Source organism: Anabas testudineus, chromosome 14 (assembly GCF_900324465.2).
Source record: "Anabas testudineus chromosome 14, fAnaTes1.2, whole genome shotgun sequence".
NCBI classification, from domain to species: Eukaryota; Metazoa; Chordata; class Actinopteri; order Anabantiformes; family Anabantidae; genus Anabas; species Anabas testudineus.
Genome location: NC_046623.1, coordinates 8,347,482 through 8,369,914, shown reverse-complemented (window position 1 = coordinate 8,369,914; position 22,433 = coordinate 8,347,482). Strand labels below are relative to the sequence as shown.

Sequence of the window (22,433 nt, the reverse complement as noted above, 5' to 3'; positions counted from 1 at the left end):
GCAGCCATGGACTACATGTCCTTCTCTCTAATCCTCCAGCTGCTCACCCATCTATTCACCATCTCTGCTACTGTACCTACAGAAAATAATGTAAAAAAGATCAATTGTTATTGCACTTTTTTGTTTTTATTGCACTCAAAATACAACAGTCTTCTGTAATCCAATACGGCCTCTAAAGCAATAGATTTAAACTCTAAAATATCTTCTACCTCCAATGTCACAGCAGAACAAACAGGACATTCTTTGAATGCTGTGAAATGACAAGTGCTGGAGTTCAGCTGCTGGATTTGTTGTAGCAGTGTCTTGAAATTTGAATACAAGAGCTCACAACTGAATGACACAACTTGTTAGCATTGAGCCGTCCTCTGGCAAATAGCACAGTGAGTTGTGGCAGCTGGGGATGTTTAACAAAGCTGAAGATAAAGAGGATATAAAAAGACAATTTATTTTTATGTTCCCAAACGCATTAAATAAAACAAAGGACTTTTTCCATTGTCTATTCATCTGTAATTATTTCCAATCAATTAATCACTTATTAAAATAACAGAAAAATCATTCTGTGTTTCACTGGCTAAATATTTGCTGTTAATTGTGAATGATAAGCAACTGAATACCCAACTGTTCCTCAAACTTTGACTGTAGTTTAGCTTCTGAGAGACATTTTTAAACTGGGTCCATCGTTCATAAACCCCCATTAGTTCAGATGCACCTTTTGGAACTGACATAGAAACGGTTGAGCAGATACAATAAAGGGTGTTTAACTGATGCTTAAAAAACTAATAACATCTGATATAATTTAGTAGGAAGTGGATAAATACTGGTATTTAAATTACGTGTAAAATCTTCTTCATTTTGTTAAGAGACACTCTGGCTACACTGTACACTGAAATTCAGCTCAAGAACAGTACAAACGGGATGAGGAAGAATATTTTTCTGTAAAAAGTCTCTAGTGAAAATGGAAAAACTTGGATTAATTAGCATATAGTTGTTAAAGTAATTTTTAAACTTAAGCTACTTTACGCTTAATTTTAAGTTGCAAAAAGGAAGGTCCAGTGTGTCAGTGTAGCAATACTGTGAGGAAAATCTCAAAGGATTTTACAATAAATCTGCAACTGAGTTCCCAACAAACTGAGTGCTAATCTTATGCTACACCTTCAATATTCCACTAAACAAAAAACAAACAAAAAATGCATTCATTCACTTACAATTCAATACAATAATTCACAAGTAGGCTTACATTATTTTTTTAAATGTCAAAAACAACACAAAACTAGTCTCAGACATCATTTTAAAACTATGTAAATTAATTAACATTTACAAACAGTAAAAAGTATTCCCAAATAGACAATTATATTAATTATATAACCATTAAAAAAGACAATAATTTGCCCTAATCTCTTTGATGGAACATTTAGTCTTGAATTCAGGGTTAAATTTGACTAAATACTAAAACTGAGACTTGTTGCCCTACAAAAAGTTTAATTTGTATTATAGAGATGAACCCATGTTGTTGTGTTTTTCAAAAAGACAATAGAGCAGCTGATAAATATAAATGTTGACACACAGTATACGTACGGTAGTGCTTAAAAGTTTGTGTACCCATTCAGATTTTCTCTGTTTCTGCATAAAAACAAGTTAAAACATGATCTGATTGTCATGCAAGTCCTAACACTAGATAAAGTGAACGCAATTAAACAAGAAAAGTTCAACAAATACAGTTATTTATTGTGGAAAATTATCTATTTGCTTCTAGGACAAGTTCATGAAAAGTACATGAACCTCCAGGATTATCAGTTTGAACGAAATAGCGTGAGTGTGATCTTGACAACACAGTTTTGTAGAAGTGTGTCACAGTTCAAACGAAAGAGATTTCAGTGGACCTTAGAAAATGTTGATGAGCATCAAGTTGGAAAGGGTTACAAAAAGATTTCCTTAGAGATTGGACTCCACAAGTTACTGACAGCTTGTGTGCAAACGGAGAACATTCAACACTGCAGCAGTGGTTGACTAACACACACTGCAAAGCACTGCATTCCAGCATAAGGACTTCATCTCATCTGTGAAACATGGTGGTGGTAGTAGCATGATTTGGGTCTGCTCTGTTGCCTTTAGACAGGACAGTTAGCCTTCATAGACAAACTATGAAATCTGAATTGTACAAGCAAATTCAACAGAAAAAGGTCAAGGTATCCAAGATGGGTGGACGTCCATGAACTGAAACTCAACATAGTGGGTAATGCAGCAACGACCCTAAATACACCAGTTGTTCCACTAAAGAATGGTTGATGCTGAACAATAATAATAATAATAATAATAATAATAACAATAATAATAATATTACTGTTTTGCAATGGCTGAATCAAAGTCATGATCTTAATCCTAAAGTACTTTGTAAGAACCTGAAGCAGGACGTTCATGCAAGGAAACCGATCAACATACCTGTGTTGAAACTGTTGAAGTTATTGCTGAAAAAGGTGGTTGCACCAGTTACTGAAGGCATAGGTTCACATGCTATAGTACTAAATAAATTAATTAATGAACAAGAATTTTTTTTTGTCTTATTTGTATACTTCATCTGCTCTTAGGACTTATAAAAATCAGATCACATTTTAGGTCATACAGTATATAAATACAGAAAGAGAGAAAATTCTTAAGGGTCTAACGACAAGAGCGTCACCGTGTGTGTGCATGTATGATTTCTCTTCAGCTTTAGTTTGTGCTATTTTAAAAATGTTCCACCAAAGTGAAATAATCTCAAAAAGTATTACGACTAACCTCCACTCAAACTCCAAGTTTGTGACGCTCATAGAAGTACATTATATATTAGATTTCATAGTAATAAGACCTCTAAAAATACTGTAACACTTACATTTTTTTTACGTACATTTAGCTGTACCAATACTTGCTTATAAGTTGTGAGACTAATTCATAAAATTATTTATTACAATTTTGTGCATTTTCATACCAATGTTTCTATTGTAAGTCTTCTGACACATACCTGGTGTCTTTCAATGTACGGCTGAACCTCACTGTTCAGAGGCTCTGTGCTGTAATTCAGTGCCACCTGCTACATTTGAATGCATGTAAATATTGCCACACTAATGGTAAAGTCCGATAGGGTGCACATTCAAAACATACACGGTTATTCAAACCCTAAGGCTAACAGACAATTCAGTTACTCAGATGTATGACATGACAGATTAAAGTACCTCTTTTTAATTGTGATATCTCCACAGAAAAGATCTTTTAACATAAAGCCGTTTGTTTTATGGCCACTTAAATTTTATTTTTTTACACAACTCCCTACAGTCAATTTGTTCTGTACTGTTTGCCATAAGGGTTTTTAGTGGAAAGTCCTACTTTATTTCACCTGCTGTAAATTGCAGCTCCAGCTGCACACTAGACATCCCAGATAAAGAAAAACTATCATGGAAACCGTGTGAGAGATGGGACTTTGCTGTGTTGATGATTAAATCAACAAATGAGTGATTCTGTAATTAACTTGGCTAAATTCTAAATACATATAAAAATAGAAATGAATTAATGAAAGGATGAGACTCCTGTGGAGAGACTTACACTCACTGTATGGGATATTATCAAATGTGATGTGCACAATCTAAAGTTAAACACATATAGATAACTTGGCGGATCCATAAATTGACACAAATTGTGTTAGTAAAAAAAAAAAAAAAAAATCTAAATCAACAACATTTAATCCAGCTGCTTCATCTGCCATGTCATTCAAGTTTTTGGTACCCTCCTTGATTCCTAAAAATCGGACTGTTTTCAAACACTACGATGTACGATGAGAAATAAACTGCGCCGTTTTCGTGTTTGTGTAGTTGTATGTGTACAGTATAACTTTAGCGGAGGTGCACAGAAACTCTCACAAGGAACACAACGATGCTACCACTCTTTTTTTTTTTTGTACTTTTTTTTTGGCTTCAGGAGTGTGTGGTAGAAAGGTAGATACTCAGTATGTTGTCTGATAGAGTTGAGCTTCAACCCTAAGGCTTCACATCTGCCCGAAGAGGATGGAGCAGAGCAGGAAGATGGCATAGAGAAACATGAGACACAGACCCAGTCGGCGATCCAGCTTCCAGTGGTTCAGATGAACGCTCACCACCTGTAAGCAGAGAGACAGAGGTAAGGAAGACAGCTCAGATAGTTTCATTTCAAATCAACTGTGGTGCTGCACAGAGCTGAAATGATGAAAACTGTTTCACTATATACAAACCTGATTTCAATCAACCTGTTGTATGAACTGAAATTTCTTTGAAACATATTAAACGCTTTAACAACATATTTGCATGCTTGGAGGATTGAATTACACTATGTAAGGAGAGAATAAAACCCTCTACTGGCCCTTCACTAATCCCAAAAAAAAAAAACTAAAATGGACGCCTAGGAAGGTGTTTACTTACCGTCAGAAATACAGATGCCAGCAGTAGGACCACAGAATACACCAGTCCTTTATTATTTATGGAGACCTGGCGGGGAAAAAACAAAGGTCACAATTTTATGGTTTTGAAACCTCTCTCACATACATGCAAACATCAGTAAATCAGGAAACTCACAGACAGAAGGAGAAAAAAAAAAAGACTGCTATAGTTGGGAGATAAAGTGTTTGCATACTGTTGATCCATGATCCACCACAAGTGTACGCAAAGCCCAGGGGAAACCCAAACCCAGCAGGATATCAAAGATATTGCTGCCTATAGAGTTAGACACTGCCATGTCCCCCATGCCTGAAAATAAATGGGAAAAGTGACAGAAAAATGTTGAACAGAAAGTGCTTGAACCAAATAGAGAAGATGAGCAGGGGATTTGGAGCTGGAGAAACTGTTACCTTGTCGAGCTACAATCAGGCTTGCCATGCAGTCTGGCACGCTAGTCCCTGCTGCCAGGAAGGTTATTCCCATGATGTAATCTGGGATGTCTAGTGTGTAGCTGATGATGGTGACCTTACAGAAACATTAGGACACATCAGGGTCATGTCTGTCTTGGCTTTTGTATTGCACCTAATATCTGTCAAAGCATACAGTATGAATGTGCAGATGTACTGTACAGGTCTATTACAGTAGGTGCTGTAAAGAATACAAAACATACTGTATATTACAGCTGTACTGTTGTAGACCAGCAGCCACCTCAAGCATCTGTGATCTGTATTTTTATTTTTGTTTGCAGGTTTTTTTTGGTTGTTTGTTCGTTCTTGTGTGTGCAGCATAGTTCCTGCCTCCTTACCATCCACACCATGAGGTAGGAGAAGACAGCGATCCACAGCGTGGAGGCCACAAACGTGACCATGAACCAGCGGTGCCAGCGTGGCAGCACACAGTTAGGCACAGTGCAGTAAAGCAAGAGACCCAGAGGCCACGTGATCACCCACTTAATCCGCGCACAGCAGCCATCTGTAAAGAGCAGGAAGTCACATTACAGGGTACTACATGATGCAAATGTAAAGACTTTTATCAAACAAGATGAACAACTAACTTTGGTATTGTTGACTAATGAGTCATTAGACTTTATTCATCTTATCAATGCTAATAAACAGTTATTAAATTCTTTTACTGATGACAAGTCTAGGACAGTTTGCTTATTTATTATATGTTAAAATAAATTGGATGACTACTTGGTATGTGGATGGGACTGAAAATCCCATCTTCGTCCTCTTCCTCCTCCTCTGGCTGGCAAACCGCAACACCTGGCTTGTCTCCTGACTCAGCGTCTGCTATTCCAGGTCTCCCTCCTCCGTTCTCCAAACTGCAGGAACCTGTCCTCTTTAAACTGTTGCTGGTTGAGCCGCCCCTTGACCCAGGGCCAGCCTCACCATCCCGCTGGTTCTTTGAAGTCCGGATCAGCCTCTGTCTCTGTAAGAGGCGGGTGGGAAATCTGTTGTCGAGCTTCAAGACAATTGTATAATAATGTCTTACATGTGTCTCACATACCTCACTGATGAGCATGCGTCCTGCCATGGAGAGCCTTGTGCGGGGAGAGAAGTGGGGGGTGATCATTATACGCAGACCAGCTTCAGAGAAGGAAAGCTTGTGGGGGTTGAGGATGAGGAGTTCATCCACCATGATGACTGGAGGAGCCTCCTCACTGTGGGCTTGACCTGTGGAAGAAGCATCTCAACATGTAGCACTCGTTTCACATTTAACACGCTTTATGAGATCCCTGAGATCATTAAACAACAACCAAGACTATTCTTAAAGATTATTCTCAGTTAAAATTTCAAAATATTGATCAGAGCAGACCTTTGTTGAGAAGCACCATGGAGGTGTTGCAAGCAGAGACATCTTCTCCCATCTTGTCTTCTCTGCGAGCCCCTGATCTGAGGCAGCATGGTCTGGTGCTCTTCAACTGACGTGTCACAAACGCCAAAATCTGGGAGTTGAACCTGCATCCACACAGATTTTTATTTCTATTCATACAGTATCTATACTGTAAACAGGGCTTGTCATTATTCAGAATTCAGATGTGTGAACGTATAATAACTGATGATGTGTTACAAACTTACTTCATGATTATAATGTAGATCGCATACATGGTCATAAGGAGCAGGGACTCCCACCTGTTCAGCAAGTAGTATGTGTGTTAGTCTAGTGTGACATATAGTACAGTACCACAAAGAGTTGGTGGTTGTACTATAAGTGAACCCATGTAAATGTCTTCATATATAAAATAAGAAACAACAGATAATAGTGTTAGAGAAGCACTATATAACACAACCATACATATTATTACAACTACCAAACTTCCCCAACAAACACAGAAACTGAACTTAGACAAACAGCTATTCCAGTAAGCCCTGGCAGACACTAGATGACCACTGCTGCACATGTGCGTGTCTCAGATATTCGGAGCATGCAGTGATTTCGCAAAGTCAGCTTAAACAGAAGTCTGCCAAAGAAGAATAGTGGTGAGATAAATTACAGTGGGACAGGCTCGGCTTGGCACACTGCGAATCAATAACGGTCTGCGATATATCACTGATGAATGCGCTGTTACCACCAACATTGTGATGAATAAATCTACTTTTTCATTAAAAACCACTGACACTACAACAAAAGGAATTTTTTTTCCACCAAAAAACACTAATGCCAGTTCAGAAGCTACAAATTTATCAAGAACAAAATAAATCACAGCTAAGCTAAAACCCAATCGTGTCCCTGTTGCTGATGTCCGGTACATTAAATGAAAAGGAATAGATTTTTTAATTTAACTTATTCCTCATCACCTCTGATGACTCTAAAATGACCTGTGACTGAATGGAAAGACCTATTCTGGCGTTTTGTTATTTGTTGATCCAGCTCAGGTTCCCAATGGATTAAACACATTCTGCAATCAGCAATTGTTAAACTTGTTGATGTCCTTCATTTGAGAAAAAGATAAACGTGCAAATGTGTCTGTATGAAGATTTGCCAGTGCTGTGAATGTGAGTTAAGATCATCCACCATCAACTGTAATCATGGAAATCCACATTCCCTTTTAATTAAATTCCTGGCAGAAAGTTTGGAGACACCAAACAGAGATTAACTAAGATAATTCAAAGTATGTGGACTCACCAGACAACTCTAGCATCATAGATAACCTAGACAGAGAAGAAAATAGCTTATTTAAAACAATGTGGCGGAGTAAAGGGTTAACACAGATACATAAATGTGATAAGAAGCACATCCTACCATGATGAGAGCCAGTACAGCGAGGATGTAGTACGAGGAATCTCTAAACAGGGACCACCATGTCAACACCACGGTCTGAGCGGAGCCACAGAGACAACATTATAAATGTTAATCCTCATTCTGCGTAGCACCATTTGAGAAGTTAAAGAGTTAGACTTGGTCTACCTGGCCTGCAAAGATCCCACTCAGGCCGATGATTACCAGGATGTTGAAGACGGCAGAGCCGACGATCGTGCCAACTCCTACATCTCCTTTAGTGATGAAAACACCTGAAGGTGGGAGACGCAGAGAAGCAGAGGGGAGGTGGAGGGCGTCAGACGTGTCCATGCAGTATTGGCTTTGTTTGGTTTTAAGATTAGATAAAAATCCCCTCAGTCTATCACAATCTGTTGTGTCGGCTTCTGTGGGCTGTTGTAAAGCCACCTGGCACCCTTATATCCACGTACACTAAACATGTTTTGACAAATTCAGCAAATCTGCATTCAGAACACTTAAGATGCAAATACTGTTTATTTCAAGTTAGTTATTGACAAATCTGAAACTGAGATGGTTTCTTTTCAGTGAGGTGATTTATCCAGTGAAACAATGATAAAAAACAGGAGCTGAAGAGTATAGATGAAGAAGTTCATCTATACTCTGCTGACATCTCCTGGATGATTTTGGCACAAGACAATTTGAAATTTTAGCATTTGTTTTATGACTCGCTCTCTAAAACTGGCACAGCTCATACTTACCAATGAGAGAGGTGAAAAGCTCTGGAGCAGAGCTTCCTGCTGCCATGAATGTTGCCCCAGCCACATCTTCACTGAGCTGCAGGTTCTGAGAGATAAATAAAATTAAATAACAGAAGAAGAACATAATAAAATCCTAATTTCCTGTGTTCAATTAAGAACAATTTTAATGAAGTCCAGTTGCCTCGGTTTTCCTCACCTCAGATATTTTCTCAAGGGAAGGGACAAAGTAGTCATCGCACACAATGGCCAGAGCGTAGAACATGTAGATAGCCTGAAACGTGCAGCACAGTGAACACATATACAAAATAAATCAGTAATGTAGGTCTTTGTTTATAATACATGTCGACTTCTGTCTATAATAATGTCAGCAACTCGACAGGTTTCAGGTAATACTGTGTGAAATACTCACACAGAGCGCATGCAGAAGAACAGCCCCCTTCTTTAACTGCTCCTTGGTAAAGATGTCTTTTGGAAACTCATGGATGGCTGTAGGGGGAGGTAAACGATGTTAGACAATCAATTAATTCTCATCAAAACTTCAATTTAATTCCATGAGTTAATCTTAAAATGTATTTTCCAGTGTTTGTTTCCATATTTTACAAGGTGCACACATAAAAAAATGAAATGTCCAAATCAATTTACTGAAACAAATGTGCAAATATAAACAGGCACTGATAGGACACAATGTTCTGGGTGACAGTCATCTGCCCCGTGGCCAGCATGTCATCTGTTAATGCTGGACAATAGGGAACTTACATGTTTCTCTTAAATCTGGAAAACAAATAAAGTAATTTATTACTCAATGCATTTTTGCCAGATTTTTCTCTTCTCTCACTGCATCCAGACATAAATTAAATCAGAATTTATTTAAATGTTCATATTTTGTGTTATCCTCCGGCAGATAATATGCTACAACATGCAACATCTTGCAGACAGTGTTGGTGTTGAGACAGGAAGTGAGGTGGAAGTGAAATTGGCAGCTGCTTTCTGTCATTCCTCGAGTGTAAGAGAAAAAAAAATGTTAATCACAGCTTTAGCATCCCTCTGTTCCCTTGGCATTACAAAGCAGCCTCAAGAGCGTGGTACAGCTCCAATTTACAACTCCGGGCCGAGCTGGATGAATTTAAACTACTGGGGAGCATGAAGCTATTTATAGCTCCTCTGCTGTGTGAGACAACAGTGGGTCGACAAGCACACAATAAGCACAGTGCAGCCGTCACAATGCATGCTGCACCGCAGCTGCATGGAAACTGAACAACAGACTGCAAGGATTAAGAGAGGGTCACTTGTGATTGAGGATATGAGATTTAATCTTTGACACGGTGGTGTCGGAGAGAAAGAGGAGGACGCACAGTCCTAAGGAGCGGACAGTAACTGGACCATGTCCAGTTAGAAAATGTAAATGTTTGTGCACTAGTGTTTACACCTTTGTGACTGTGCCAGAGTGCTGCGCTGCCTGCATGCTTACTGTGCATCGTTTTCAAGGCCTCGAGTTGATGATGTGAGTTTGTGAAGGTTGGCAGGGTGCTGTGTCTCTGTGTTCTGCTCTGTTAGAGCACTGAGGAAAAAGCCCATTTTCTTTGTGTGCCAGCTGTTATTGCAAGGCAGAGCTTGTTCACTAAATCACCGAGGCTTAGCATGTAAACTCTCTGTCATCTTATCGCACGAAAGACAGACCTTTAATGTGAAGCTGCACTGTATGCGTCTTCTCAAGCAGCCTGTCAAGCTGATCAGCTGTTGGACATCTGTGCACTTTCTGCGGCTTCATTTCCTTCACCTTCTGTTTTGCTCTCTGCGCCCTATCTCACTCCCCTGGAAGACTTCCAGTCTCCTTTTCTGCCCCCAAACATAAACTCTCAGGTTATGCTGACGGTGGAAACACAGGGCTGCAACATGTAGCTCAGATGGACGCTTTGAGGAGTTGCTCTGGTGAAGGCAGTTGCTATGGCGACCCTCTCCCTGGGGGCAGCTTTTTTTTTTGATGGGTGGCAGTAGGAAGCCAAAGGCAAGGCAATTGCGTGAACAGTGAGAAAGGGGGAGGTGAATATGTGTTTCCCATGGTTAGGGTTTATGAAAAATGAGAAAAAAGAGAAGTGACAGCAGCTCTGGACCGTAATGTCTAAAAATATTTATTTTTCCTTACAAACCCTCAGGAGAGGTCTGAGAGAGCAAGGGAGGGGGAAGAACAACCAGAGATACACAGAGACAGAAACAGCGTACTGGTTTACTGAAGGTTGCAGGACAGGAATGTGCTTTGCCAAGACTCTTACGCCGTGGTTTCACAACACGAGACCACAAGCTGAAACACGAGGGTAAAAGATGATCGCACATATGCAACTTCCCAAATCAGGGATTTAAGCCAGATGTGCCATCGGTTTGACAAAGGAAGCAGTTTTGTAATCAGAGGTCAAGCAGTGACACTTGTGACACAGTGGAGTGTTGATGTACAGTTACTGAGACAATACAAGTGCCTTTGTACTGAGCCCTGACACCACTGCTCTCTGTGCTTGGAGTCTTTTTACTGCCACAACCACAAACTGATCCCACAACTCGTGAGATCTAGTTCAGTCTGTGTTCACTGCAGCTCATGCTTCTACAAGCTCAAATACTCCTAAAGACCTAATAATTAAGTGTGAACAGATCCATATATTTCCTCAACCAGCTCATATTTACTGCACTCACAACCAGAACACCACTTCCTATGCAGCAGACAGTGAAAAGAAAATCTGTTTAACTTGAATAAGCTGATTGAATCACTAATGTTTTTAGTTACAGAGGACGAGGGAAGAGAAAAATAACAAATTAATTCAGAGAAGATCGTACGTTGCAACTACTGGGCCGACAGAAAAATCTGTATAAATAAGTTTATCTTTCTTTATTTCAAAACAGATGACTATATTCACAGGTTATTGAGGCTGTATGATTTCTTCAAACTTTGACAGAGGAAATGCTTTCATCTAGTCACCTCTGAGGTTTCGTTTGTAGTAACAAACTGTGTCAGTGCATGTAATGGCAACCGGGGAAGATCTCTTCATAGACTAAACTGAAGGGTACACAACCAACTGGCTGAGAAATACCGTTTTTACACCTTTTCAAAATTTGTTTGTGTATTCTTAAAAGACAAGGTACTCAATTAGACACCATTTGAAAAAAATATATACAGTGATCAAGTAGAACAGAAATCCATTAACACAGAGCAGCAGATTAGAGCAGTGCAAGTGTTAAGATCAATGCCAAGAAAAATCTTGACTATCTCTCTAGTCCATCTGCTGCAGAAGGAATCAGTGTAGTTGAATGACAGGCAGTGGGCAGTAAATAATAAGATGATCGATCTGAAAGTCTGCACGCTGTCCAAGAGTCATGCTAGGATATCGACTGACACACAGAGCAAAGCCATGCCATGCACCAACCTAACCAGTGTTGACACACACACACACACACACACACACACAGAGACCAGGTGTGTATTGTAAATTCAATTATGCATTTTGTTCTTTGATGTGCTTTTCTTTGAGGCAGTTTGAATACAACGCTTATGAAATAGAAGCAGGGTTTCAAACCACACCAACGACCTCACCTATCAAACACTGAAGAGACACAAGAGAACTACAAAAAAAAAAAAAAAAAAACTGTAAAGGGTGTGTTGCTTTATCTCTTTGTCTGATTATACAGCACCATCCATCATCATCTTGGCAGGTGAGGACATAAAAGTTTAACAATAAAAGGATCGAGTGGGATCCAATCCAGAACTCTATGGCTACAAGAACTGGTCACATTAACCGCTGTCTTATTTGTGTGTCATCCATAATGTGACTGCACTGATAAACGTCCAAAACCATTAAACGACAACTTGTGTGCTCAATGCTTTTTTAGGGAAAAAAAGAAAACACGGCTGTGGAAAAACACTATTTTCAGATGCCCATCGCGTGCCAAAATAAACAATATAACAAGCCTCAAGAACACACACAGTATGACCATTTACTTCATTTACATCATTTGGATTAATTCACCTCCCCCTCATCTCCTCACAGTCTATTTTTAGTTCTTTGCTTTGCACTTTTAATGCCTGAAAGAACTGTCTGGGTTTCGAAATTTAGCATTCAGTTGCCTAGCAACCATAGTCTCCAAGGCATGTCAGAGGAAGGCGGACCGCACCATCTCCCTCTTGTTAAGCAGTGGAGAGATATAAAAAGATAGGAAGAGAGTCGCGGGCTGGACATTACTGTGCAATCCCCAAGATAATTTCCCTGAGGTCCAGGGCAGGCTTTTAATCACACTGCAGATTATGTAATCACTGTCAGAGGGTCTGCTGAGGAAGAGGGCGGCAACCTCAGCCTGGAGCCACGCTCAACGCAGAGTCCTACTACCTGTCCTGCCTGGCAGTATGTACACCTGATTGTCTCCAGTGTATCACAACAGCCAAGTATCAATTCGCAGTATATTTGTGTCTACGTAGGAGATAATGAGGGAGATGTGTTTGCTACCACAAATTCAATAAAGGTTAAATGAGTTATAGAAAAAAAACAAATGGCTATACAGAGAAAGTGGAGAACAGGTGTAGGGATTAGGCCTGAGCCTTATTATTTTCTGTCTCAAGTGTGGAGGAAAAAAAAAAACACCTCCACTGTAATATCATATAAGAGAATGTGTGACAGACAGCAGGGTAGTGAGGTCCCTGTAATGCGAGAGCTGTGCTAGTTCGCTTGTACCCGGCGAGTCCATAACCATGTCCCTCTTAAACACAGGCACTTCAACAATGATCACAAAAACTACTTGTAATGTCACTGAGCTGGAAATTAAAGGAAAGGTTGAATTTTTCCAAGTCTGTGTTGAGATCATCCAAATTTATATCTTTTTAATACTAAATATTTATTTTTCCCTACACAGTGTTTCTCGGGTAGGTTGTAGTAGATCATTTTTAATAGGGAATTTTGTACCAAAAAACTAAACTAAAAGGGATTCTTCTGTGAGGACGAACAACTAATGTCTGTGTGATATGTCCATCTACAGTCTGAGTATCTGTACTGTACCTAGAACGCTTATTTAAGCTTAAAATTAAGAATTGAGGTTTCATGTAATCAAAACAAAAAGTATAACAGATATGTATAATCTTATAGAACATAATTCACAATGAGCGTGTGTTGTTGTTATAAGGTTAAGGCTATACTTTGTGTCTTGATGCAGTTTTTGTACAGTCATTTTTTAAATTAAATCTTCAGCAGAGACGTCTGTGCCAGATGTGCATTATGTAAACCTTTTGCAAATAAATTAGGATGCCCTGACATGATAATCTTTTCCAACTGCTCTGATAAAAAAAAAAAAAAAAAAAAAAGATATGCACGTCCTAGAAAGTCTTTAAGACTTACATCGAGTTTCATGTCATATGCAGACATCACTGCATGCAGAAGACATCGAGAAAATGATAAAAGCCTATTTATTCCACATTACACACCTTTAGTAGACAGATGACACAGTAGGTGGTATTTACGAGTGCAGCCTGGTCATCGAGTGCCGTATTATTAGCATACCTTGATTAGCAGAAATGTCTCTGACAATGAAACTGACATTTTGTGCCCAAGCTTCAACAATAATGCTGTAATTTGCATATAATACAGCATTGTGACTGACTGCCTAATATTAACACAGAGTAAATGCAAATGACCTGAAGATCCAGAGTTGTATTCTCTCAGAAAGGAAAAACATTTGTCATCTTATTATTGCGTGTTCTTTTATCAACTCTGTGGCCATTCTCCTCACCTCACATAACATTAAAGAGATTTCCTCTGTGATCTGAATTTTTAATAATAAAACTGTCAGCTGTGATGAATGCGGCTCACATCTGGTTCCCAGGCTGATTAGGTGGCTGGGAACCAAAGAAACAGGGGTCTGATTATGGCTGAGGACTGGTCTCAGAAATAATTTCACGAAGAGCGGTTTGAATCTGTCCAAACTAGCCAGGGTGCAACCAGACTCGGGAAGCAAAGTACCAAAGTAACTTGGTGTCTCCTAAAAACAGACTCAGGCCTCATAAAATCTAATTTACTTTAACTCTGGCAGCCTCATTTCAGTGCTCTGATTACACACTCCTGATGTCTAACAACGTTTAGCTTGCATTGTCTTTCAGTTCACCTGCAGGGGAGAGGGTACACGCCTTTATTATTTACCTGCATGTAACACACACATGCACATATGATATCAGTTTTTCTCAGAGAGAAAATGTAAAATACTACACTACATATTGATATTGTGATGACGTACTGCATCTATCTGTATTGCCCACTCCTGCACCGAATGATAAGGGACTGCTGCAGACAGTCTGGCAGAATTAGCAGGTCTGTCCTGGAGAACAGAGCCTCTACCCTGGTACAGCATAGTGACTCACCTGCTCGAGGCTGATCCAGGCTCTGGTTGTCTGGTTTCTCCTGCAGCAGCCTACGAGGCCATCGCAACGTCCCACCGTCCACACCTGGCCGAAACCCAGAGGACTCTGTATCAAAACAAAAAGTCGTTTTAGTGCAAAACCAGTCAAATACACTTAAAGGACCTGACTGACCTCAACCGCAGAACTAAGCCTCTGTGTTCTGTTATGGACAAACACCATCACTTTGTGTAGATCATTTTTCTGTTTAATTATCTGATTTATTTGTTAGTAGTCTATACCGAGGTGTAAACACCATTCATTTTTAAAAATCTATTTATAGTTTTAGTCAATTCAAGCAAGAAGCCTGGATTTTCCTGCAATAGCTTTTTGATTTTCAGTTTACAGTGACCAAAACAGAGTGAAGTAACAAAGCCTTGAATGTGATAAGGTAAAAACAACATCTTATCAGATTTTTTGTTTGATGAATGACTTCAAACTATGAATTGTTTTTCACTGTGGGCAATCTTCAATTCATCAAGCATATCAACATTACCTAGTGGAGCTCATCTCAATGAAAAAATAATTTATAATTTAGTCAAAGAGCCACTGACCAGACAATAAACACCACACAAACATGTAGTTCTTCTATAGTCTGAGTTTAACTTATAAAGAGATCTACATGTGTCTTTAGAAAAGCAGCCCAGCTCCAGGCTGCCACTTTCTCCACAAATAGCAAATGTGAAATAAGTTATTGTTGAGTCAGGATTCAACAGACTGTGGTTTCATGTTACTGCTTTGGATGACAGCAGCATGTTCAGTAAATCAGTCCATGCTGCTGTCAGCCATCCTCAGCAATCAGCTCTGAAATCTTCATTGTGTGTGTATTTCAGCTCTGCATTTCATTCCTTGTTAATGGGACTCATTTACAGCTCCCCACAGATAGATTTGTGTCATCGTGTCTCTGGAAAATAGAAAACACACACACAAAAAAAATCAAAAACTGCAAATATCGTCCACCGAGGGCTGAGAGGATAGTGCAGCAGGTATTAACCCTCTGTACTACAAGCTGGCCTCTTATTTACGGGGCAGCTTGGCGTCTGTGTCTGATGCATTTCGTGATTGTCAGGCTCTGTAGTAGTACCTTTGTGCAGAGCTCAATGTGCCCATTTCACAAGGGCAGCGGTCGGGGCTGAGATGAGATACGAAGGCTTTCATGTTGAGGCATCAAGAGGAGCCCAACTTATATGAAATTCAAATGGGTTTCTGCCACAAAAGTCTCTGAACCATTTTTACCTTGTCCCCAGGAGGAGAAACATCATCATCATCATCATCATCATATTAGAAAAAGGAGAGAAATTAATTTGGAAATTTAAACTACCTGTGATCTCAGACAGTTGTGAATTACAATAGTTAGATTGTTTTTGAGGCCTTCCTGTAAGTTTGAGCGTTTTCACGTTGCCAGCACTGAACAGGGTTTCCCCCAGGAAGCAGTGTAGCTCAGGTGGTAAGCCACACAGATCTTGGCGCCTTTTGTCTTAAGTAGGTTAGTCGATGATAACCTAAAAAGTTTGGCCTCACTCGTGAAACGCAACTTGTTTGCTTGCCGTTTCCATAGGCTCATAAAATTGCATTCATTCTTACATTAGGCAACGCGGCTCACCCCCACGGTAACAAACTTTTAGCTAAAGTTGCAAAAAGCTGTTTTTAAGTGGATAAAGATCACAAGCTCATTTTCAATGCACTTAGCGGGACCTTCTTCATTCCTAGCCTGACCTTTAAACTAGAAGTTGCTTATAATTTTGATGATCCACAGTGTGTAAGCCAACTCTCCTTGTACAGTGATTGTTCCTCTAGGTAAGACCTGCTAAAGGTCTAAAATGTAAATATAAAGAAAAGAGGTTTACAGAAGGATTAGTCATGAATGCTGACGCAACATGAAATGTGGTGTTTTATGGAAATAACTTAATCCTGCTGCCACATTGCTCAACATAAACACAGTGGCTGAATGCACAAAGGTAAGTGTAAATATTGTAAACCTCTAACTCATCTCTTTACATAGGAGTACTTACAATAATACTGACAGCTGAGGGCTCAGTGACTGACACAAGGCATCAGAGGAGTCAAAAACACCACAAACTCGTTTTTCTTCATCACATGCTGAGAATGGACCAAAAGGTGCAACAAAACATTAAAGACTTAAATCTATTTTTTATACCTAGGTAATGTAATGGTACATGTCTTTGACTATTAAACCCTCAATGGTGGTAAAACATGACTGCCTCTGAGTCTATATGAGTCTTCTGATATTAATTTATAAAAATATTATTTATATGTGACACCAGCACTTTGAGCTCCATTTCCTTAAGTAGTTAAAGGTGGAGTCCTACAACTCTCCACTTTGACATTCAGGCTGAACACATTTCAGTAAACCCAAGTTGATAAACATTTGATTTGACTTTGACTAAGATCCAACACAGTTATATTAATATGAGGATAAGGATTCTATCATAAGCACATCTAGGGAACATTTTCCCATAAATAGGTAGATTAATATAAACTGTTGATATTGGCTGCAGACTGTGGTCCTCTCAATCAGATGGCCAGAGATCAGCCAACTATCACTTTTAGGAAACAGCTACTCTCCATTGCTAGTACAGATACATACAGTACACGTTTTCCCTACTTACAGCTGTGTGATTTCCAATTAGTCTAATGGAATTAGTGTTTGCCTGTAGATAAATGAATTGCATTTACATTTACAGTTATCCATTTGGCAGATGCTTTTATCCAAAGCAACTCACAAGGTACAAGGCAAAGGAAGCAGGTTTTGACTAAGGATCCCAACTGGAGGTAGGACAAAGCTGGGAATTGAATTGCTGATATGCATTGGTAAAAAAGGAAAAAAATGATGCACTGATACATAAAGCCTCAAAGGTGCTCAGTTGGATTTATGTCAGGGGAACAGGGCCAGTCGGTGGCATCAATGCCTTCATCATCCAAAAACTGCCTACATGCTCTGGTACCAGGAGGAACCCAGGGCCCACTACACCAGTATAAAATCTGACAATCACTCAGCGTAGCAGCGTTGTTTGGTTTGAGTTGGTCCCTACTGCAGCGCATCAAAGTAAGAAACATTCAAATTCATCAAAAAAAAAAAAGAATATTATTTTCCTTATTTTAACGTTTGACCACATTATGGAGCGTCTGTGAAAAGGGTCGTCTCTGTGGAGGAACCCACACAGAATTATCAGCGACTTCAGTTTCTCTTGGCGCTAATGAAGTGTTTTAGTTGTAATCTTGTGTTTTTTTGTTGATTTCCAGCCCACAACCTTGCTGTTTGGATTCACTGGCTCCACACTCAACATCCTCATTTCCTGCCATAAGAAGCACTCTTTTTTAAGCAAAAAAGCTCTTATTGTTCGATACACTGCTGCGTCTTTTAATCTACCACTCGTTTAAGGGACACGGGACATCTTGGAGATTACATACTGGTTGTTGAGGCTGGAAATGTTCAATTAAGCACTGAAACCTCATTGATCATTGAGTTGGTCATTTAGAATATGCGTGTTCCCTAAAGTTTCTCACACATTGTTGTCAACAATGTCTCTCAGATTAATACATGAATCGTTGTTATAAAAAAAGCAGTGTGCAGACCAATATTGATACTGTCCATAAATGGTCATACAAGCAGTGGTATTCAGAATGCTACAGTATGTCTAGTATTTTCCATGTAGTGTGAGAGTAACCTGCTTGTCGTCATTACAAACTGCAGAGTATAAGCTTTGCCCTGGGCTTTCATATGGTTTAAGCTGAGTGACCTTGGTCTCGGTTCAAAAAAACTCTCATGGTTGAAGTATAAATATAAATGACACGGCTCATTCAGCAGGACACTCAACAAAGGACAGCGTGTAATACCACAATGAAGCCTACATGTAAATCAAACACAACAGAACAAAAAGTCCTCTCATTCAAGCCTTTATAGTGCATATATGATTACAGGGGAAAACGTCAGTGCTGAGGGTGCTGATGAGCGCGTGTGACAGCGTGTGACTGCATCTGTAAAGGTGATGAGAGGATAATGAGCTGGAGGTGGAGATGGGGGTGGGGGTGGGGGCGGGGGGATTTGAGTTTACTGCTGTCAGATGAGACTTATTTATTTGCAAGGAAAAGAAAACAAACTAATTTTGCACATTAATGGATACAACTGGTGGATAATTCGATAGAGGTTGATGATTTCAAGACGCATGTGGTGTACTAAATGGGAGGTAGGATTATTGTGCACATGAAATGCAATGAAACAGTAATTTATGTGACACTAACTACACTGCATGTCCTTTTATAAATACTGTACTGTAGTCACTGTGTCAAGTTTATTTTACCATGGAGGCTGATGAGGAATCAGCCCGTGGGGAAATCAGGATTATTTCAATCAGATGTGTTGTGTATGGGACTGTGTTATATTGTGCTAAGAATGGAGCGGCATTTACTGTAAACAATGCAAGATAAATAAAAATCATTTCTCTCGAATTTTTCAACATTTAGCAACAATTTATTTAATCAAACGAGAAACGCTGCAGTGTTTGGCTACGATGGCATCATGGGAAAAGGCAGAATTTAAAAAAAGGCTATTTAGGCTCGAGGCAAATACACATACACACAAGTGACTCCTTGACATGTTCAGTATTATACAGAATTTTACTCTAAGAAGCAGATTAAACACCAGAGCAAATGTCTGGTGAATGTGCAATAAGCTATAACTGAACTTATCCCCAGTGATTGGATTTAAACAAGCCACAATTTGTGTCTGCTTTATGTAATCGACAAACTGTCACATTCCTGTAATGTGAACAGAGCGAATATCCATGGCCAGGGGATGGTTTGCAGTCATATCAGGAAAAAAAACAACAACTAAAGATTCAAATATTTAAAACAGCGGTCTGTGCAGCACTGTAAGTGTCTTTGTAGACTGAGCTCTGCTTTAAAAATGATATAATCCTGGAAAACCGCCATTAAACCTTTGCACCTGCTTATCTTAATTAGATAACCGAACATTACTAAGAGGTCGCATTGAAGAATATTCTAACGCTGCTTCAAATGAAGACAAAGCACGGCATTTGCTCTTTAATAGTTTCATATGGATCCAGCTTTGTGTGCTGCTATTAAAATGACCCAGTGGGGGCACACTGAATCATGTACTCAGCTTTCAATATGTACAATCATTTCTTAAAACTAGGAAATATAACTGATGACATGAGGCCGGACACCCTGAAATTAATGGAATTCCTTTTAGGAAATTACTTTTAGCACAGCATCTTACTAAATAGCAGTGACTTAAACAAGTAATTGTGCATTTCATCGGCAGAGCAGAAATTTGAATATGGTGTATGTAATAATAATGTTTTCTTTGTCGATGAGTGTAATCCATAGCAGAGTTCAATTTAGGCAGACTATTTTCTTCCCAAAGTTTTTTCTTTTCCTAACACTGTTGATGTGCTGAGACCCATGGAAGATAATGATTTAAGGTTATTTGATCTGATTAACTTGTTCTAGTTTTGATCCTTAGATTCAGTTGTGGACCATTAGCTGACCGTAGTCTGGTCCCAGTTATCACAGACTTTGATTGGATGCATTCGGGATTTTTATTCTTGCCAACCCAGTCAAACACAGCCTCTTAATCTTTTTTGCCATCCTTATCAATACTTGTCCGCATATCATTTGCCTCCTTGAGCTTATTCTGAGGAGAATAATTTCTTTTCACACCTATTCAGTTTACTTGTTCTTATTTGCATTTATTTTACACTGTATCTCTCTCTGACCTTAAAGCTTTAAAGATGTCTTAAAGAGCCAAGGAGCATCCTCCTCTAACAGCTCGTCTTCTCAAAGGTAAATAAATATTCTCCTTCCTCAATATTGGTTCTTTTCACATTAGTCCAGTTGACAGCATCCACTGTGACTATTATCACCTTTAATCAATGATCTTAATATAGTACATTAAAGCATCAGACTCTTTGGGATCTTTCCTCTATTTCTCATTTCACCATCAAAGACCTTTAACATTGATGTAAATCCTAAACTGGGATTCGTGCACATGATATGAAACTGTAACCTTTCAACTTGTGCTAAAAATGAATAAATAAAAAATCACATTTATGTCCTAGTCAATGTACACAGGACATTCATTATTGTGCACAGCCACACGTCCATATTAAGGTCTCACCTGGTGCCTGGATGACCTGTGTGAGCCAAATGACGGCGACCAGCCCGACTCCACAGCAGCAGAACCGCTGGAAGGGCCGCCGGTGCCTCGCTGCAGTTTTCATTCCGGCCGCGGATCCATTAAAAACATCTGTTGCTCTCTTTCTGACACTTGTTTCACACTTTCTCTGCAAAAGAGCTCAGGGGAAGAAAAAAAAGGCGCATCCACCAGCAGCAGCAGCAGCAGCGGCGGCGGCGGCGGCGGCGGCGGCAAAGCGACTTCTCTGCCAAGTTGTGTCAAAAAAAATAAAAAAAAAATACAATCACAAAATCCCCGCAGACGACCCTGGTTTTCCCCCTGCACACTCAGAACAGACGCCGAGCTGCCTCGCTCCTCCGAGCACTCCGCTCGCACATAGCGAGCAAACGCGTAAAACAGCTTCCTACGTTCGTGCGTACAGTCCGAAAGGTCGACAGCAAATCCCACAGTGAGGTGCAGCAACAGGAGGCGACATGCTCTGAGCTCCGTGTGTCCTCTCCCTCCCTCTCTCTCTCCCTCTCTCTCTCTCTCTGCTCACGTTGGTTTCCTCTCCGTGGCCACCAGCCGGCGACAAACTCGGGACTCTTTGCTCAGAAGAAATGGACACAAGCGCATTTACGCATGTGGACCTTTACTGATGCCGCCCGCCTCTCCTCTCCTCTCCTCTCCTCTCCTCTGGCACCTTCACTTCCTTCACTGCACCAGGTTCCTCTTCAGTCTCTGTCTCATCAGCTCCCTGATTAGCTGAACACACCTGCTCCGACTAATTAAACATGAACCGAGCAGGGCTCCAAAATACGCAGTGCTGGATCTCGGAGTGGGCACTGGCAGCACTACACTGCCCCAACTAATGAGCCACTTCACATGTACCAGGACCCTAAAGTGGAGCTGTGATGGCCTTTGTTTCCGTGCAGCTTATCAGATTCAAATATAACAATCAAAGCACAAAATAAATAAATAAGTAAATTTAATGATCCAAACCCTTAGTTCCCAGCTTCCCACAATGCCTCTCTGATAAATGGCTGCATCTACTTTTATCCAAAGCGCTTTATAATTGCCTCTCATTACACAAGCCCACACTAATGGCAGCACAACACTGCTGTTAAAAGTCAGGGATCACTTAGAAATGTCCTTGTTTTCCATGAAATCATACGTGTTTTCAGCTGTGCTAACATCAGATTGCCTCTTGAATTAATCAACTTGCATTAGCAAACACAACATTACATAGGACCATTAGGCTAATGTTAAAGGGAAAATGGACGCCTATGTAGATATTCCAGTGAAACAATAGAACAAGAAAAATTGTTGTTTCCATCCAATATAGTGATTTACAACATTAACACTATCTACACTTTATTACTGATCATTTCAACTGTCATCAAAACACCATAATTATGCTTAAGAAGGGGAAAAGTGCA

General features: G+C 39.8%; 1 protein-coding gene across 2 annotated transcripts; it reads right to left on the bottom strand.

The window, feature by feature from the left end:
* Window positions 1-1,704: 1,704 nt before the first annotated feature.
* Window positions 1,705-21,540, bottom strand: LOC113170646 (sodium/potassium/calcium exchanger 3). Of its 2 annotated transcripts, XM_026372822.1 has the most exons (17): window positions 20,998-21,540; window positions 14,802-14,906; window positions 8,829-8,905; window positions 8,616-8,690; window positions 8,420-8,504; window positions 7,851-7,954; window positions 7,686-7,760; window positions 7,569-7,594; window positions 6,521-6,574; window positions 6,258-6,400; window positions 5,949-6,115; window positions 5,633-5,870; window positions 5,245-5,411; window positions 4,850-4,964; window positions 4,636-4,748; window positions 4,425-4,490; window positions 1,705-4,126 (listed from the first exon to the last, which is right to left on the bottom strand). In XM_026372822.1, exons 1-17 carry the CDS (start codon window positions 21,098-21,100, stop codon window positions 4,016-4,018), a joined length of 1,824 nt encoding a protein of 607 aa, XP_026228607.1. In that variant the 5' UTR covers window positions 21,101-21,540; the 3' UTR covers window positions 1,705-4,015. The 2 variants fall into 2 exon arrangements, 1 of the variants encoding a protein (XP_026228607.1); XR_003299656.1 differs by lacking the exon at window positions 4,636-4,748 and having other exon boundaries at window positions 3,989-4,126.
* Between the last annotated feature and the right edge of the window lie 893 nt (window positions 21,541-22,433).

What these genes read in the sequence shown, in the direction of transcription:
- LOC113170646 (XM_026372822.1), bottom strand. Translation starts at nt 21,100, where the DNA reads ATGAAAACTGCAGCGAGGCACCGGCGGCCCTTCCAGCGGTTCTGCTGC. An exon ending in CCTACCTCATGGTGTGGATG is followed by an intron (nt 4,965 to 5,244) that starts GTAAGGAGGCAG and finishes TGTTTCTGTAAG; the next exon opens with GTCACCATCATCAGCTACAC. An exon ending in CCTGATTGTAGCTCGACAAG is followed by an intron (nt 4,749 to 4,849) that starts GTAACAGTTTCT and finishes ATTTATTTTCAG; the next exon opens with GCATGGGGGACATGGCAGTG.